At 41.8% G+C, this 20135-nt stretch overlaps 1 protein-coding gene across 11 annotated transcripts in view; it reads right to left on the reverse strand.

Annotated features, from left to right (window-relative positions):
* Positions 1 to 20135, reverse strand: part of ITPR1 (inositol 1,4,5-trisphosphate receptor type 1) — a 318713-nt gene that overhangs the window by 285782 nt on the left and 12796 nt on the right. For all 11 annotated transcript variants that reach the window (XM_025451109.3, XM_025451124.3, XM_025451147.3 and 8 more), the window contains exons 3-4: positions 9918 to 10025; positions 5315 to 5385 (exon numbers count right to left, since the gene is read on the reverse strand). In XM_025451109.3, the coding sequence (XP_025306894.3) occupies positions 5315 to 5385; positions 9918 to 10009 (163 nt within the window). In that variant the 5' untranslated portion in view covers positions 10010 to 10025. The remainder of the gene's footprint in view (positions 1 to 5314; positions 5386 to 9917; positions 10026 to 20135) is intronic.

Here is a 20135-nt window from a genome sequence, read left to right on the forward strand (position 1 = left end):
GCTCAACCCTTATCAGCCAAAATGGCATCAGGCACCCCGGGCTGAGGAGGTGCTTCAGAGCTAAACAAGAGAATGCACATGAGAAGTAGCATCATCTACTTTGCCCCAGCAAACTAGACTGGAGGGGCAATTTTTGCATTTTGTAGAAAGATATTTCATATGCTTTGCATCTACTTGCATATAAACAGCTGTGGTATGAACAACAATTTACTCTGAACAAGTTCCTTAAAGATTTTAACTGTGCATTGGCATTGACTTCCCTGAGACTGTATCTTTCCTCCCCGGCCTATAAACAGCTGGCACACAGGAGGTGTCTGATAACATTCATAGGATGAATGATAATCATTCTAAGAAGTGGCATTTAATTGACTATGGGTAAGTTACTCCATTTCTTTTTTTTTTTTAAGATTTTATTTATTTATTCATGAGAGACACGGAGAGAGAGGCAAAGACACAGGCAGAGGAAGAAGAAGGCTCCCCACAGGGAGCCCAATGCGGAACTCGATCCCAGGACCCCAGGATCACGTCCTGAGCTGAAGACAAATGCTGAACTGCTGAGCCACCCCAGCTGCCCCAGTTATTCCATTTCTTAGAGGTTCCACCTCCTCATCTGCATAATGGCAACATCAACAGCTACACCTCATGGGTAGGTTACATGGATTAAAAGATAATCCATGAGAAGTGCTCAGCAAAACGTAAATGCTCTATTCATGTTAGCTACTAGTATTTATAACATGGGTCTGTTTCTCCATAAAAACCTAAGACTTCTGAAAGTAAGGGGGACTGTGTAACTCGTCCCCTCATCAGCAAGGCCAACAGCTGGGACACAATAGGGCTTCAATGTTCCCTGAGCTGAACACCCATTTTCGTGACATATTAGCTGAATGGGTTATTTTGCTTAAAAGCAACTTGAGTAGGAGAAAAAAAGAAACCCGGGACAAGGAGGACACTTCCCTAGAACATCCACACACTCAGCCTGATCGCTACCTCTTCCCCCAATTCATATAAACCATGGAATGCTATCAGAATGCTGCCTTGCTCATCTTTCCCTGCCCAAACTTCTTCCTACATTAAGCCAAATTTCCTTGCAGACAACTTTTCTTCTGAAGGTAAGGGGTTCCTGAAAGGTTAAAAACCTCTGTTCGGTGACATTGGTATGTCAAGATAAAAAAACAAAACAACAAAAACTGAGGGCCATGATTGGCCTCTTGAACTGAATGGAGAAGATCAGGTTTTGGGGGTAAGAACTTGACCATTGCCCCAATCTGGAAAAGCAGATTACACAACAAATAGCATGTTCAACACTAATGCCTATGTTATTTCCCCAAAAGCTCCAGGTCTTGTTCCTCCTCCAACACCCCTGGAGATCACATTTAAAACAGTAAAGGTTCTGGGATCAAAATAAGACTGGTAGTTAATTTCCTTCTTTTCTTTAGAGGAGGTGCCATTATATTTAGTAGGGGGAAGAGACGGGTGGGGGTAGAAGAGGAAAACATCATCTGGAAAAAGGAATTCTCTAACCACAAAGTTTCTATTGCCGGTTTCAAACTGATGTCTGTCTTCCTTCTTCTTTCAAGATTATGGGCAAAAGCCAAAACAAATCAGGGAGAAGAGAGATTGAGTCTTACCTGCCACAGACACTGTTGCTTTCAAATGGTGTACCACATTAGCTAAAGGACTAAAGTAACTGAATTATTCTACATTGCTGCTCTTCTCATCACCTAGAGGACAGGGGCCACTGTCCAAAATTTACTTGGACAACGAAGGAGACTTGGCTTCTGTGAACCAGATATGCACCCAATCTTTTCTCCCTACAGATGAAGTTCGGGGCAGAAGATACATTCAAGGGAATCATAAAAAAAAAAAAAATTTACTTGGTAACATACTTTTACCCATCAGAAAGAGGCAAATATCTTCAAGATTTTAACTCTTTTGCATTTACTGGGAAAAATAACAGCTACCAGTCACTGACCAGATCTTATGTACCAACAAGTACTCTATTTGGTTCTTTAGCCCTATTAACTTCAATCCTATTACCTTCCGCCTCATTTTAGAGGTGAGGAAACAAGCTCAGAAAAATTAATCTACCAAGGCCACTTAGCTTATATATGGGAACGGAGGGACTCAAATCTAGGCCACGGGGTCCCTGTGTACACCCTAACTACAAAAGCATTTAGACAGAAAAAGGGAAACAACATTCTCACATCATTAAAGGACTCACATATTGGATTCCCTTCTGCCACCATTTAGGAGCACAAGCCTCTGTCCTAAGTACTGGGAATAAAAGGATAGGACTAGGTAAGGTTTACTGGGCCCAGGTTCCCTCAGTACTGAATTTGAAACATATATTTATCTTCCCAGTAACCTTATGAGGTAGCAACTAATATCATCTCCCATTTTACAGATGAGAAAATCAAGCTTCACAGAGGTTAAGCAATTTGTCCAGGGTCACACAGCTAAGAACTTGGATTTGAACTCATAAAGCCTGATCTTAGGGTCTATGCTATTAACCACTAGGGTGGCAGGTTTCAAAAGGAGCTCATAAAATTAAAACTCCCAAGTCAGAAGCCACAGGGAGCGTTACATAAATAGGCCTTTGGTTTCCATTTACTTAAGAACAGGTTATAATGGTTCTCAATATAGGAAATAAGTTGGCAAGGAAACAATGGAAGCAACAACAAATCCAAATGACTAAATGTAGCTCTGCTGATTGCTCAGATAAAGACTCCATCATCCTAGCTGGCTCCTTGCCAGCATCTCACTTTTCCATATGTGTTTGTTAAACTCCAGGGTGTAATGGCACGGCATGGAAATGGACTAGAAATGCCTTCAAATTGTCCAACTGCCCTATGCACAATTTCTAAACATCAAAATTACTTCAACTTCAAAATACACTTGTATTTGGAAAGGCAATAATCCATTCCAAAAAAAGAAATCTGTTTCTTCATTTTAAAGGGAAAAAAAAAATTTTTTTTTTCAAATAATGCTTTTTTTCTTCCCCCAAAGAATTCTACTAGAATTGAAGGACTGCTTTGGAAAGTGTTTAAATCTTGCTGCCCAGATTCCAAGGTGGAGATCTCCACAGCCCTCTGCCTAGGCCCCTCACCTGCATGCAGAGGGCCTCTGGTGCAACTCAAGGAATTTAGGCAGTCCTGACCTACATTCGCAAAGCCTGCCGCAGAGCTTGTTTTGGACCAGATTTTCCCACAAGTGCAAAGCATCTCACAACCTAGAAACCTTTATTTTTAATTTGTGAGGAAAAGCAGTCAACATATCAAGTCAGTGTCATGTGACCACCTGTAGAACCAGGCCAGGCCATAAACAAAGTTTGGTTCTTTCCAAATGGTCTCTATCAGACTGTCAACTTTTATCTCAAAACAGTCCCTTCAATTGGCCACCAGATATATATCTAAGCATCAGGCACTTTACCCTAGTGCCAGGAAAACATATCCGTCTTCTGACTTCCCCTGGCTATGGTCCTATTTAACATTCTAAACCCATATTCAAATAGCCACTAGTTCACTTTGTACAAAGCATGAACATCTTTCCCAGGTTACTTTCACAGATACCAGGGCCTGTTCGCAGGATAGGACAAGAGCTCACGTTGGACCCAAGCAGTGAGCTCCTTCCACTTGGCTCCAGCTGCAAAAGCCATACTTCAACCAGCTCACCCCTAAGGAATAAAGCCAGTAGATTATAGCCCAGGCTCTATTAGCGGTAATGCTTAACCTCGGCTATACAGGAGAATCACCTGGGGAACTTTCAAAAAAAAAAGAACTCACCAATGCCAAATTAAATGACAATCCTTGAAGGTGGAACTCAGACATGAGTATTTTTCAAAGTGCCCCAAGTGATCTGTCTATGTAACTGAAATTGAGAACTACACTTCCTACTTTATCCATCACCAGCTGTGTGACCTCAGACAAGACACTTAAGCTCAACCTTAACCTCCCAGGGTAGACAGACCAATCCATGAGCTAAAAGTACCTGGCACTGAGTCTACTGATCAAAGATAAACTGAGGCATATTTTATTATTCAGTGTAGAGAATTCTGTAAGTAACTGCCTAGATTATGATTATTAGATCAAACCTTTCATTTCTACTGCATACAGGATTCGGCTTTGGAAAAAGCCGTGGAGGAAGGATTGAAAAGAAAAGGCTGCAGTGGCCACAGCTGCTCAGGATCCTGTCACATGGGGCTTATGGCAAAATTTTCTTTTTCAACAGTCCCCCTCACCACCTCCCAGGTGAAAATATTCTCTTGATAGTCTCATGCCAACTGGATGCAGCTCAACACCAATCATCTTCTAAATGGCTTCTCTCCATCTGAATGTCTGCCTTCTATTTTATTATAATTCCCTTAGCATTTATCCAAAAAAGTCAGTTTCTACAACAACCAACAATAAGAATTTATCACTCAAAAAAAAAAAAAAAAAAAAAGAATTTATCACTCAAATGATGCAACCTAAAAATGGCAAGGTTTGAGTCCTTTGGGACTGAGGCCATGAGTCAAATACTAATCCAATGGGTTCTCAACCCCAACTCAATATAAAAACATCACTTGGGAAGCTTAAAAAAAATGCCAATGCCTAGGCCCCAACCTCAAGAGATTCATTTAATTGGTCTGAAGTGGGGCTCTGAGTATCTGTTTAATTTTAAATCTCTCTCAGATAATTCTACTAGCAGCTGGAGTTGAGAACTACAAACCACAAAAACAAAACAGAAAAACATAATTTTTATCATCTTAATATCACAACTAAATTTTAAACATCTTCTTGAATAAGCTAAGCTACCTTTAGAGGAAATATCAAATATAAGAGGCCTAAAAGGAAAGCCAATAATAATGGGAAGCTACTGGCTAACCTGCCTAAGTCTTTTAATTCAAAAACTATGTACAATAACTGACAACTTCTCCTTCCAGGTTGAAGCATCTAAGAATATCAGAGCCCCCAAAGGCACAGTGAGATCTGCTGCAATAACACATGTTCCTCGTGATGAGACCCAAAAATCCTATTTGTTTAGGGACACAGTTGCACAAATGTAAGGCTTTAAGCTGAATTTGCACTGATCGACATATATGCAATATACAAATGACCCTAATAAAAGCCATTCCATTCCAACCTTGATACTGAACTCATACATTTTCAAAAGGTCATAAAGCTTGGAATTGAAATCATACTTTAAAAAATATAAGTAAACCTACAATTGCTTATTAAACACACACACATGCACATACACAGACACACAGCAACACGTTGATGTTGATGAACTTTCAAATGAGAAGTACTCACTCCAGGAAGGATCATCAACTTACCTCTGAATTTCTTGGGTGGATTATTAAGGTCCCCGGCTTCTGGCTGTACAACACAACGATCATCAACTAGGCTGTGAAGACAAAGATAAATGGTGTATCAAGCCAAGTCTAATAAAACCTAAGCACTATGCAAAAAATGAATATCCAGGGTTGTTCCATGCAAAACTTAGATAGCCATGTTCTCCTGCCAGGTGGCTGTTTACATTAAAGGTTTCCCATGCAGGGAGCTCAACTGAATCCAAAAGCCCAGGTTCTGCTTCTGCAATGCACACATTAACCTACTGTTTTCTGTGGCTCTTTTCCCTTAACCACATCCATGATGGATTTGAGTACAACATGCCGAAATGCTGAAATCGGGAGGCATAGCAAGGGGTGAGTGCATTCAACTCACGGTAGCTGAGGGGCCTACTTGGTGTCAGGCACAGTGCTGGACCCTGGGATGGAGGATGAATATGAACCAGGCCCTGCCCTGAGGGAGCTCAAGGCTAGTGCAAGAGCCACAAAAGCAAACTAATAAAGAGAATATAACCTAAGGGCTGTAAAAGAAAAAAGAACAAAATACAGCTGGGAACTAACTGTGCCTGAGGCCATCTGAGAAACTGCTGGCAGAGAGAGTCATATGGAACTACTGGAAACCAAAATAGAGGTGGGGAAAGTGCAAAAAGTTAGAAATAAATAACCAGCCCAAACTTTTATACAGACCCAGTATTTATCAGTCCAGACTGACCAACCTATAACTTGTGCAACTCTTTTAGAAGAACAGATTTATAAGAATGTTTTTGAACACATGAGGAAATTGAGGCGGAGAAGTTTAAATGACTTATCCAAGTTCCTAAAACTGGTATTGGTCATTTGACAAGTGACCACAGAACTTGCTGCCAGCTCATATACTATGGTTTTCCAGGGTTTCTTCCATTAGTCTGGGCTGCTCCTTACCCCAAAGACAAGGCACTATTAATTTGCCTTTACTCTTACTGCCCCTTCCTCCAAAATTCCATTCCATCTCTTAAAGTCTGGCCTTTCAAGACTGGCTCAAAGCCCCCATCTTCTCCATGAAGGCCCTCCTTACCGAGTCTTTGCTGGACCAGGCATTCCTTGCCTCTCCTCCTCTCTTGCCCATCTCACTGGCCTGAAGCACAAATGGTACAGTAGGCTAAGAGCTTCCTAGGAGCAGATTGCTGGCAAGATGCCCAGGGTTAATACATTTTCCTGTCCAGGCTAGGTGCTCAGTTATCTATTTTATGGGTGAATCAAAGTGCCCAGAGTAGCCCACCAGCAGCTTGCTTCCTTTGGATCTAAGACATAAGACCTCTCACCATCAAGAAGAGAAACAACTGTAGTCAATGGCTTGAGTTTTTATGCAAAAATCAAGAGCAGAATGTGCACATATAAAACTCCCCCCTAGAGCCCCTGTGAATGTAAATATAGTAATGCTACCAGATAGATCTAACATAATATGTGAAGTGGGAGAGTGCCTTGGAATCCAATATAGGTCTGGGTTAATTACTCAACAAGTCCTCAAACAAGGATGAGAGCATAGGACAAAGGGCCCCAGCCTAGGCCAGAAGACAAATGAATTGTAGATGGCACTTTACCATCTACTAGCAGCTTGATAATGAGTCTATGACTTCATTCCTCCTGGTCTCGGTTCCTCTAACTATAAAATTAAAGAGTTGGTCTCAAAAAGTCTCAAGTAAGGTGATTTTCCTCAGACTGTTTTTAAAATATATTGATACCAGGTCCCCATCATCCTCAGGCCTATAAAAGCTGTGCTCCAGGATGGGACCCAAAAACTTTTATTTTTAACATATTCCTCAGGTGAATCAGAAGCATACCTCTGATTCCGCATGTGCACACACACAGACTCTCCAAGGTCTGACTCAAGTTCTAAAGCTTAAGGAGTCAATAAAGCCATTTGGGAAATAATTGCCATCTATACAAATGGAATGTGGCTGGGGAGCCAGATGCCAAATTCCACAAAACCTGGATGTCACTCACTGTCACTCACAACTAGTGCTCCAAAACTGTTAAAAATATTAAAAGTAAAAAGAGCCCAAACTTTACTTTCCAAGTCCATTTTGAACAAAGGGAATACTATCTGAGGTAAGTATTAGAGCCCAAAATACAAAATAAATAATCTGCACAATAAAGAAAAAGTGAAAGGGGGGGTTCTTATTATTAATTTGTTTACAATACTTGAGGAAAACTCTTATAAAGCAAAGAATTTGTACCTCAAAGGAATTCTAACAACGAATGCTCTGGACGAAGAGGATGCAGGGAAAGGCAGCACTAAGATTTCAAAGGCTGCCACAAGTGGGCTCAGCTGCCAACTAGAAGCCTGGGTGACTGGAGGGGCAATGGCACTCTTCAAAGAAATCAGGGCCACAGAGAAAAGAGGAGATATAAGGTGGGGTTGAGGTTTCACTAGGCATCCAGATAAGAGCTGTGGGCAGACAGAGAGGAGGGTGGTGAACCAATTCTGCCAGAGTCAGATGGTCAGGAAAGGCAGGGAATAGAAAGTCTACCCTGCCAAGGGCAAATGTTAGGAGCACTGGTCCTGGAGTCTGGAGTGTTCGCTGCTATGAAACCTTGGGCAGGTGACTTCACCTCTATGAAGCTCAGAGGTTTTGCCTCTATAAAGAGCAATAATAATAATACTCACAATAAAGATATGTTTGGGAATTAAAGGTATTATGAGTGGACAGTACTGAGCCAGTGCTATATAAACATCCACAGAATTCTCACCATTTGCTTCAACATGGATGGACCTAGAGGGTATTATGCTGAAATAAGTCAATCAGAAAAGGACAATCATCATATGATTTCACTTATATGTGGAATATAAGAAATAGTGAAAGGGATTACAAGGGAAAGGAGGGAAACTGAATGGGGAAAAAATTAGAGAGGGAGACAAACCATGAGACTCCTAACTCCAGGAAACAAATAATCGACTGCGGAAGGGGAGGTGGGTGGGGATGGGATGACTGAGTGACAGGCACTAAGGAGGGCACTTGATAGGATGAGCACTGGGTGTTACACTATGTGTTGGCAAACTGAATTTAAATTAAAAATTTTTTTTTAATCCACAGGATTCACAGAAGTGGTTATCTCTGCTGTTTATTACCATGGCTTTACTGCTGAAAAATAAGAAGAGGATAGAGGATTCAAACATGAGGGAAAGAAAAAGGAAGGAATCTGCCAAGAAGAAAAAAGGGACAATCAGGGAGGCACAAGTGGCAAAAGGCCTCTTTAACAAAACCCACAGAAGATAAATTAAATTATGAAGGGTGGGTCTTTAGTGTAGAGAGGTTAAAAAAAAAAAAAAAGAGAAAAAGATAAAGACTGAGAAACAGTCACTGAGTTTGGTGATCACAGAGTCATGGATGACTTCTTTTTATCAGATGACTTTTGAAAACCTAATTTGTATACAATGAGGTCCAGTTGAGCTATCCTTCTGTATCTGAAATAACTCGCTCCTTGAAGTTGGAGTGACCTAAATGAGAGCCTGAGAGTACTCATTCTGCACAAATACCAGAGAACAAGCATGCTTTAAATAATAACTATGATTAAAAGAAACGTTCTGGCTTCTCTAAGAATGAGGTTCTTAGAGAAGCTGTCAGCTTTCCTTCTCTTCACTTGAGATCCTGCCAAATTCAACAATTCCAACCTGGGGTCTAACTATTCCTTTTTTTTTTTTTAATATTTTATTTATTTATTCATGAAAGAGAGAGAGAGAGAGGCAGAGACACAAGCAGAGGGAGAAGCAGGTTCCATGCAGGGAGCCCAATGTGGGACTTGATCCCAGGACTCCAGGATCATGCCCTGAGCCAAAGGCAGACACTAAAACACTGAGCCACCCAGGCGTCCCTAACTACTACTTTCTACACAAAGACAATCTAGACCATTCCTGTGTCTTCTGGAGTTAACCATCTTGATTCTCCAATCTGCTTCTTTCTGTCTTTGCGGCTATTTCACTTTTCCATTCCTCTTCTCGAAACAGGAGGAGGAGAAGGGAGAAGATAACCAAATAAAGACACGGTAAAATGTATTATTCTCCTTAAAGTTGGGTAAAAAATTGAAGGAAGCACAAAAGAACAAAAATCTGATTTACAGAACTTTGTGCAATATGTAACTTTCAAATGCGTGGAGCAATTTAAAATAAGCAAGATTCTGCTTCAAACAAGAGAGAGAAGCATCAGAGAAGTTCTGGTCTTTGCTTAAATGACAAGCAAGTCAGCATTTGAAATTAAGAGTTGTTATTTATGAAAGCTAAATACCACTCCTTTGGGGTCTGTAAAAAATAATCCTAAAATTTTATCCAATATACTATGCACTTTCCCTCTTATAAAGGAATAGGAAATTATTATAAATTCTGAATGACAAGAGTCCTAATTAATGAGATTTTGCTCTTCTAGAACTTATAAGAAAACAGTATTTTTGTGTCAGAGGTAAAGTTGGCCAAAATGAGATTTGGTATTATGATTCCCACTGCCCCTGAAAAAGCCAAGTCAAATGGTAACATTATCTTAGAAAAATCAGGTTTTAAGCGGGCATTAAAAGGTCTTAAAGAAATCCTGCTACACAAGAAATCAGGTGCTCTTACCCCAAGGTGCTAATAAATCCATTTGTCGATCCTTCCGCGTACAGAGAACAAATGTCTCCAATATGTAGGAAACTAGACATCTTGTCAGACATGTCTTTCTCGAAAAGCCTAGACAAAGTAAAATATGCAACATTATTAGAGGAAAAGAAATGCTCAGAAGGGGAAAAAAAGTCACTGAGAGTTGGCTTAGCTCAATTTTCCAAAGCGCCCTACTTAAAAGTCAAATTTAAATGTGTGTGTGACAGGCAGGCACTTAAATGAGCCAAGCAAGGACATATGCAACAACATTTTTTTCCATATATCATTTATTTCAGGATATTCCAACCACAATAATGCCGGTTTCTAACACAACCACACCCAAATCCGATTCTACAAATTGAGGACCCTCAATAATGAATAGTGAATATAAAGACTGTAGGGAAGTCAGCCAACAACTTTGCAGTGATTAAGGAGTTGGAAAGTCTGACTTATGAAACATTAACATATTCAATCTGCCTCAGGCAATGTGAAGTCAGAAGGAAACACCTGGTATAAAACTTGGGTCTGGCAGCCCCTGTGCTAAGATACCAAAGCAACAAAATTAATAAAAGGAAACCTAGTAACAAATACCACAAAGCTCTAGTGGCCTTTTAAAAATTCAACAACTCTACCCACCTCATCCAAATACTATTTCAATTTCTTTCCTTCTTATCCTTCACCCAAACACTTGCAGGAGGAGAAAGGATCTTAGCACCTGGTCCAAACCCATGTCAATGCAGGTAAGAATAATACAGCTCAGGCCAGGTAAGAACCCTGGTCAGGAATACACAGAGCTAGTTAAGAGCAGTGCTAGCAAGGGCTCTTAAGTTCCAGGAAATCTCTCCACAGCCCAGAAATCATTACACACACACACACACACACATACACAAATATCAACAAAAATACTGACATGACTCATAGGAACAACTTTCATGAGGGCCATAAATATTGAGGACTGGGAGCCAATTATAAAAACTAATTTGACATTTAAAAAACAAGCTTAGGGGTGCTTGGGTGGCTCAGTCAGTTAAACGTCCTACTCTTATTTCAGCTTAGGTCAGGATCTCAGGGTCGTGAGACTGAGCCCTGCATCAGGCTCCGTGTTGAGTCTGGAGCCCACTTAAAATTCTCTTTCTCCCCCTCAACACCTCCCCCTCTGAAGTATGTACGTACGTACACGCACACATACATAAAAATAAAAAACAACAAGCTCAGATTTGTGGGAAGACAGTGTGCTGGTATGGACCCCAGCTAATTCCCCATGGCTTTATCAGGCATCTGGTATAGATGTGCAAGGTAACCCAGGTCTTCTCAGGATCGTTATCCAAACTCAGAACCCCTTATACATCTTCTCCAATGTCTTTGCTCAAGTTCCCTGGCTAGAAATCATTCACCTGCAAAGCCAGAAGAGTTGTAATGGTGTGGAAAAGTATTCTCTCCTGAAATTGCTGAGTGCCAAGTTTTCTGTTAAAAGTGTGCAGCAATGATCATCAGGAAAGCTAGGGAAGCATTTCTCCTACTTAGCAGGAGTGCCAGGTGCTGAAAAGGAACTGAAAATGAACCTCAGTTCACTGTTTGCGAGAATCTACAAAGGAAAAAATGATTCCCTCCAAACAACCCAGACCTGGCAAGAGAAAGACCATTTCACTGAACCTGAACTTATACCTAGAGAAAGACAGCACAGGAGAACACACTCTCAAACAAACAGCATCTGTAGACCGTGTAGAAAGACACGCAAATCATGTGCAGATGGGCAATCGGCCAGCCAAGTTCCACTCTCCATAATCGAGTCTACCATTTTGTCATTTCTTCCTAACTATTTTATACCTAAAGGCAAAACAATGTTTTAAACAACATCCAAAAAAGCTGCACAAATGAGAAACACTAAGGGCATCAATATTCCCCTATGTGCCAGGCACCTGGGTGGCTCAGTCAGTTAAGCATCTGCCTTCAGCTCGGGTAATGATCCCGGAGTCCTGGGATTGAGTCACACATTGGGCTCCCTGCTCAGTGGAGAGTTTGCTTTCTCCCTCTCTTTTTGCCCCTCTCCCCTGCTGTGCTCTCTCTCTCTCAAATAAATAAATTCTTAAAAAATATATATTTCCCAGGATCCCTGGGTGGCTCAGTGGTTTGGCTCCTGCCTTCAGCCCAGGGCATGATCCTGGAGTCTCAGGATCGAGTCCCGTATCAGGCTTCCTACATGGCGCCTGCTTCTTCTGCCTGTGTCTCTGCCTCTCTCTCTCTCTCTCTCTCTCTCTCTCTGTGACTATCATAAATAAATTTTAAAAAATTTAAAAATATATATATATATATTTCCCTTATGTGTTTATATTTAAAAGTCTTATCATAAAGGGTCAGGACATCAGTATAGTATGGGACTGATTCCTGGAAAACAAGTTCTGTTTGAATTTGGGTCACATCAAATCTGTGTCTTCACACTCTGGCCTCCCAGAAGGACACAGGGGAGTGCTAGATACAGGAGTGCAGGTATGCGCTCAGTCAGGAAAGCCTTGGTCTAGTGTGACTAACTCTGTCCTTTTGACCATTTGGCCTCAACGGAGACCAGGCCAGGAAACAGCAGTGTGACTGACCCCTGGTTTTCTTAACTTTCGTCATGACCTGGTTACCTTACTGAAAAGATTCCAGGCTCTCCATGGAAAGCAGCAGACACAGCTCAGTGTTCCAGAGTGATGCACTCAATATTGCCTGCAGCTGATAACTGACACAAGATGTCTAGACACAGTGTTTCTCTAGCACAGCCCTGCAGTGCTACCATTTCTAATAACAATGACTAACATTCATCAAGCATCATCATGCTCCCCAAGGTGCTGAGGCCTTTACAAAAGTTCTCTTACTAATCCTCACCACCACCACAGAAGGCAAGTACTACTATTATTCTCATTCTCCTGTTGAGGAAACTAGAGTACACAAGGTGAAGATGCCCAAGACGAGGGTTATAACTCGGGTCTACCTGACTCTTAAGCAGAGCTTCTCATCAACAATCAATGACCCCTGGAACATGGACTAAAACGTCAACCATCCTTACTTTCTGGTGATAAGATTACGAAGACTCGATTTTCTTTTTTTTTTTTTCTTAAGATTTTATTTATTTGACAGAGAGAGAGAGGGAGAGAGAGAGAAGGAGAGAATGAGCAGGGGGAGGGGCTCCGATAGGAGGCTCCATCCCAGGACCCTGAGATCATGACCTGCGTGTAAGACAGACTCTTAATGGACTGAGCCACCCAGGTGCCCCCTGTGTTATGCACAATTCTATTTCCTAATTTTTCTACCATGGGCACCTAACACTGTGATAAATCAGAAAAAAAGAAATTAATATTCCTCCTGACATTGTTTGTTAAGTAGACCACTAAATAAGTAAACTTTAGCCACATTTTACATTGTTCCCCGAAAATAAAAATCAGGACATCCTCCACAGTTAATGATCCTCAACTGGACAATGTGCCAGAGGTCCCAATTTTAAAGACCAAACTGGACAATGTGACAGAGGTCCCAATTTTAAACAGCCAAAAACAGGAGGTGGGGGGATGCAGTTCTTCTGCAAAGGTCTCAAGCAGTAAGTCCCCTCAAAAACAAATGCGCTAGAGACCTCATTGTCTGGCTGGGAAGCTTTGGAGATCTCCCAGCACCTACCACTAGCTAAGTGGAAGAAGAATAGGAAGATAAGGGAGAGAGGGAGGAAAAGTCCTGGGGCAATCATAAGCTATCCTGGAAGGAAAAACAAAGGCCAGGAAAGTCAAAAGAACAAGCCTCTGGAGCCTGGAGGGGAGGGGGTAGAAAGTTGGCTAGTGAGCAATGTGCCTCTGCACAATCTTTTGGAAGACTTCCAGTTCGGAACAGGGTGGGAGAACCTGTCTCTTTATCTGATCTGGACCATCTGTGCTGGCCAACTCCCCACAGCTAGACCCGGTGCTCCCATGTTGCCCACACAACAGCTGACGACCCCCCAATACAGAAACAGCCGACGACCCCCCAGTGCAAAAACAGCCAGTGCCAAACTGCCATCTGCACAACCCTGAGACATCAAACACTATATGAACACCCAGGGCTCTTTGCTATTGGCCACACAACATATATGAGAAGGCTCAGGTGGTCAGCTGCAGAGCTCCAACCTTCTCACTGGGTGCAAGCTATTATTATTAGCCCAACACTGCCCTCCAGCCCGCTTAAACCTGTCTGCTTTTGCTTTATCTGTAAAATGAGAGTAACACTTAACTACAGGGATTGTTGTAAGGAACAGATGAAACAGTGCATGAAAAGTGCTTGGAACAGAGAATGGTAGACTTTTACTCCTCAAAGCTAGCTACTTATTATTTTTTAATGAGATGAAGTAGAATTCAGGAAGATTCTAGGGCTTCAAAATTTAAACTCAACAAAGGAAAGGAGCCTCTGTATAAAGTCAGAAGCTGGGGGCGCCTGGGGGGCTCAGTCAGCTAAGCATCTGACTTCAGCTCCAGTCACGATTTTGGAGTCCTGGAATCGAACCCTGAGTCAGGCTCTACATTCAGCAGGGAATTTGCTTCTCCCTCTCCCTCTGCCCCTCTCCTCACTCCTGTATGTGCACACACGTGCACTCTCTCTCAAATAAATAAAATCTTTAAAAAAAAAAAAAAGTCAGGTGGGTATCCTAACAATGAACAAAATATTTTACTTTAGGGAAAATAATTATCCTAATTCACCTGTTAAGAAAAACCTAAACTGTATGGAATTATGCTCAATTCCCAACCACAGTGCATTCTAGTATTTCCAAATATACAGATTCATAGCATAAAGGTTGGACGGAACCTATCTAACATGTAATTTCATCTCTTGCCCAATAATGGAATCCCCCTACCATGTCTCCTATGGATGGCCTCACTTCTGATTAAAAACCCAGCAGAGCTTTAGGGTTCAAATGGTTAAGGCAATGGTTCCAGGTTCAGAGAGCCCAGTTAGAAAATATTACTGTTGGGCACTCAGGTGGCTCAGCTGGTTAAGCATCTGCCTTGGGCTCAGGTCATGATTTCAGGGTCCTGGGATCAAGCCCTGTGTCAGACTCCCTACTCATCAGGGAGTCTGCTTCTCTCTCTCCTTCTGCCCCTTCCCCCTGCTTGTGCACACTCTCGCTAAGTAAAATTTTAAAAAGAAAATATTCCTGTCTCCTTCCACTACCCCCTCCACCCCCACACAAAAACCACCTCCCAGAACTTTTGCTACTGATCTGTGTCCTGATGCTCAGAAACCTTTCAAAACATGAATACTCTCTGATCTCCTTAGGACTTTGCCTCTGTCTGCAGAGCACCACCATCCTCCCTGGTTCCTGACATGGCCAGTCCTTAAGAGTATTCCCTACCCAAGGGCTGGCAGGAGCTGAGGCTCCAAAATCAGAGCGCCAGGGAACTCCAGCTCTGTCACTTTGTCATTGTAGGACTTCAGGCCAGTCTGTAACTTTCCTAAACCTTTCTCCATCCATACATGGGGATGAGAAGAGTAGCTCCCTCAGCAGGCTATCATGAGGTTCAGTAAGATCACGTGCATAAACTACTCAGTAAAGCACCTGCAGGAAGTAAGCCTGCAATGTACGAAAGCTATTACTGGACCCACACCACCTGCCACCACTGCTCTGACAAGACTGATGCACCTCTTAAAACAGGATTCACCCAGAGTGGCTTGAGCAGGGCAGAGAAGGGGATTGCTGCCTCTGTGAGGTGCTCATGCAGGTGAAGACTACAGCAGCTCTGTGGAGCCTCACACTGCCCGCTGGCTCAGCTTCAGTTCTCTGTCCACTGAAACCACTCCCTGAGCAACGTGTTATGAAAAGAGACAGTTGATTCTGCTCAAAAGAAAGGTGGGAATAAAAACATACAAATTCGGAGTTCTTCTTGGAGAACAGAAACCAGAAGTAGTGGTCCTCCAAATCTGTTCCCTCAGAATCTGTGTTGCTCTTTGCCTTCTCTACACCCTTTCCGGTCATCTAGCCCTCTGTGCTGACTCCAGTGACTTCTATATGATTTCTAAATCTGTACCTCATAGCCATCAACTATTGGGATTCACCTTCTAGATATCAACAGCATCTCAATATACCAGAAAGAACTCACCTGTCTGCCCAATCTCTTTCTCCCTACCCATGTCATCTACCACTGCAAAACCTGGCAGCACTTCCAGTCTTCCCTTTCCTTATCCCTGCTACAGGGCTTTTGCCGGTGCTCTTCCCTTGAAGAATATACTCATCCCTATCACACTCCCAGTCCTAGTTAAAGGCAAGATTGGTTGCTCTGGGAATCTGTTTTTTATATCATTTTAATCTGATCACCAATGCCGAGCACATGGTAGGTACTAAGTAAATATTTAGCAAATAAGGAAATCTGAGCATCAAATCTTACTGATTTTAAGTTTTAATCTATCTCTGGAATCCTCCAAATCTTTTCACCTCTTCTGCCCCCACCCAAATCTCAGCCAGGATCATTTCTCAGCTGGGCTCCATAAAGACTCTCTCTGAATCCTTCTTTGCCCCTAGATCTATTCTACACATATAGCCACCATGATCTTCCCCCTCCCGCTAGCATGATCGTTTAGAACCATAAATCAGATCGTGTCATTCCTCTACTTAACACATTCCAAAATCTCTTTGGGAGTCCTCATGATCTGGTCCCTGCCTACCTCCCCCTTCTTATCTCTCTGTACTATCTGCCTTCTACACTCTGGCCATGATGAACTGTCTCCAGATCCCCCAACGTGCCATGTGCCTTTGGGCATGCTATAACTGCTGCCTGACATTCCCCTCCACATGGTACCCTCATTACCCTAGGGCATTATTGCTGTCCAAAAATTGCTTCTTCACTGGTTGGCTTGTTTACTGGTCTTCACCACTAGACTGTCAGCCTACGAGCACAGGACAGCACAATTCTTCTTTCCTACTGAATCCCAGTGCCTTGAACAGTGTCTGGGACTTGACAAGAAGATTTTGGTCCAATGTAATTGTGTCATCTTATCTGTGACCTAAAAGAACTTAAACTGTTTTCAGATGATTATTTTCCTAAAACTAATGAAAATCAGGTTTATACTGTTGGAGCAAGGAGAGAGAATAGAAGCCTGTTAAACCTTTCCAACAGATTTCTATGAGAAACTTGAGAAACAAAATATCTACATTCCGTCCCTGGCAGGAAGTATCCCTACCCCAATGACCATCCCCCGTGTGTCCAAAAAGGCTAGAAACAGATGGAGAACACCTAAGTCTGAATTCCAGCCTCATCTGCTTAAGCAGCTGACCAACTTTTCTGAACTTCAGCTCCGTCACCTGATGAGAAGAAAAGGGAGGAGGGAACTTTTCCCATCTCTCAGGCTTATTGTGAGGGGTAAAACAAATAATCCACACAGAGTGCTCAGCCCAACATGGCCCTTACCAAATACTCATTTTTGTATTTAGGAATGAGACTGACAAAGTTCACCTTTTCTTCCTCCAAAGCCTTCACTCACCTCTGCCCATCACTTGTCATTCTTCTATTTGATATATGCTTCTTACTTTGTCCATACTGTTGGAAACACATTGAAATAAACACAAGTCCCAGAAATGTTTCGATCCTCTCTAAGCCTAGGAGGTGGGTGATATCTGGACAGGTCAACCAAGGTATTGTTGCTCTTCGGCCCCCAAACTCACCAAGACCATTAGACCTCAACTCCACTCCCACTTCTAACATCAAACCAGACCCCTGTGGGAGGCGTCGGGGGGTGGGGGGGGGTGAGGTGGAAATGTCTTCAAATGAATAATTCAATATTTAGAACCTCTTTCACTTTGGTGTTAAGAAAGGCTAAATCACATCCTTACTAAAAAAGAAGTATATTCATTTTAAGCATCGGGATGGATTTTGAATTTTTTCTTCTTTTTGCTAAAAGCTTTGACCGTGGCAGAAAACTCACTTATTGTAATTTTTCCCATCTATTTCTCCTGCACACACTTAACTAATTGCATTATAGTCGTTTTTCTAAAAAGAAAAAAAATCTCAACTTTCGCCTACACACAATTCAGAATTTAAAAGTTAGCAACTCTTGAAATAAGACAAAATTAGAACACTTTCATTAACCAAGAAGTTACCTAAGGTATCACATAATTCTAGGCACGCAAGGAAAGAAATCAGAAGATTTATTTATACCAGGTAATGGACCCCAAAGCCAGGGACCCAAATATTTGGACCAAAAGATTTTTATTAACATATAGAAGCAAGTCTCCTTTAAGATAAAGTCACCTGGCCCTTCGGGCTGTAACTGGTGAGGGAAAAAGCCCCACTGACATTGGGTCCTTCTTAAATTAGGTCCTTCTAAGCACTGGCGTCAGGAACTAAGGACTCCCTGCCATACCTGCCCCTCAGTGTACCATTCCTTTCCTGAGGTCCAAGTTCCCCAGCGTCTGACTGCCCAATTAATTCTGACAATCTTACATACATCACTCAAGACATTCAAAATACTCCCCAGAGGCCTGGATTGCAATCATTTGCCTTTCTTAAACAGTTGGCTAGCAAGGAATATCTCATCTATTTTTAACAGCTTCTACTTTGATGTCTTTAACACCAGTTGTGACAGAACCTGAGACCAATAAAGCACTGAGACGATCTAATCTCTATTATAGAATATAACCATCTGAGTCCAAAAGCTACAAGGAGAACTAAGTAAGGGTTGTAGAGTAACAGCTATAAAGGGAGTTATATTTGAAGCTACTATTCTCAGACATGGAGAAGAACCCACACTTTATTATTTTTTAATGACCCATCCCATTGCAGAATTTCCAGAATGCTTGGTATAATCTTGCTCATCTGAAAAGGATGAACATAAGACAAGTACCACTAGCTTCCAAGTTTTCAGTGTCCTTTACAATTGAGGAAGTGCTTTAGATACGAAACAGTTTTTCTTTTCTTTCTTCTTTTTTCCAGAAACAGCTTAAATGCATCCCCATGTATGTATTTCTAAACAGAATCCAGACTTAGGGATAATCAATTGCATTCTGGTACCTAAGCCTTCAACTTCTCCATCTCTCACTTATTCCATGCCACCACCCACCTTTCAAAGTACCTTGCTATTCTACAAGCTAGTGGCTCTCAATGACACCCCAGGGACTCCTAGGGGTTCCCTATACCCTTTCAGAGGCTCTTCAAAGTCCTAACTATTTTCATAATAATGCCAACACACTATTTACCTTTCAAACCATCTCTCAACATAACAATGGAGTTTTCCAGAGGCTGCAGGACATGTGATGTCACAAGAGACTGAAGGCAGAAACAGGTATGGGATATGTGATTCCAGCTATCTTCCGTTAAGCCCAATTTCCAGCAATTTGCAATAATGTAAAACAATGCCACTCTCTATTTTTTCTGTTTGTTTTGGAAAATATAACTACTGTTCTTTTTAAAAATGTTACTGGGGCACCTGAGTGGCTCAGTAGATTAACTCTTGGTTTCAGCTCAGGTCACAATCTCCAGGTCTTGAGGGCTGGCCCCACTTTGGGCTCTGTGCTGGGTGTGGAGCCTGCTTAAGTTTCTCCCTCTCCCTCTGCCCCTCTCACTCCCCCCTCTTAAAAAAAATGTTACTGTGTTCATGTGTGATCAGCTTATTTTTTGTGATGTCTGAGTGTTCATTTCCAAAGAGGTAAATACAGACTGTTATAACTCACATCAACTGAGTTCTTTGGGGTCCTCAGTAATTTCTAAGCATGTCAAGAGTTCCTCAGACCCAAAAGTTTGAAAAATCCTACTACAAATTTTAAGTTTTTGTTTGGCACTAGCTGTGTGCTTAGGACCCATACAGCATTAATATGAAAAACTAGACAGAACAGGATTAAAATACAAAACATAGAATATGCAGGACTTTAGAGAAGACCCTCTGATTTGAAATCATCTTTTTATTCGACACATTCACTGAATACCTACTACGTGCTCTCCCTAGTCCAGGTGTGCAGAATATAAGTAAAAAGAAGACAATCAAGGTTCCTGTTCTCGTGATACCTATATTCTAGTGAGGAAGAGAGATCGTTTGTTTACAGACAAGACAAATCAGATTGTGTTAAGTACTAGGCAGAGAATTAATACTAAATGATATGACCATGCGACAACTTACTTTTGGCTGGTCAGAGTGTGCAAGTTAAGACATTTAAGGTAAGACCTGAAAGTCAAGACAGAGGCAGTCATGCACAAAAATCAGGCGGAAGAGCATTTT

This window comes from Canis lupus, chromosome 20 (assembly GCF_003254725.2).
Source record: "Canis lupus dingo isolate Sandy chromosome 20, ASM325472v2, whole genome shotgun sequence".
Lineage (NCBI taxonomy): Eukaryota > Metazoa > Chordata > Mammalia > Carnivora > Canidae > Canis > Canis lupus.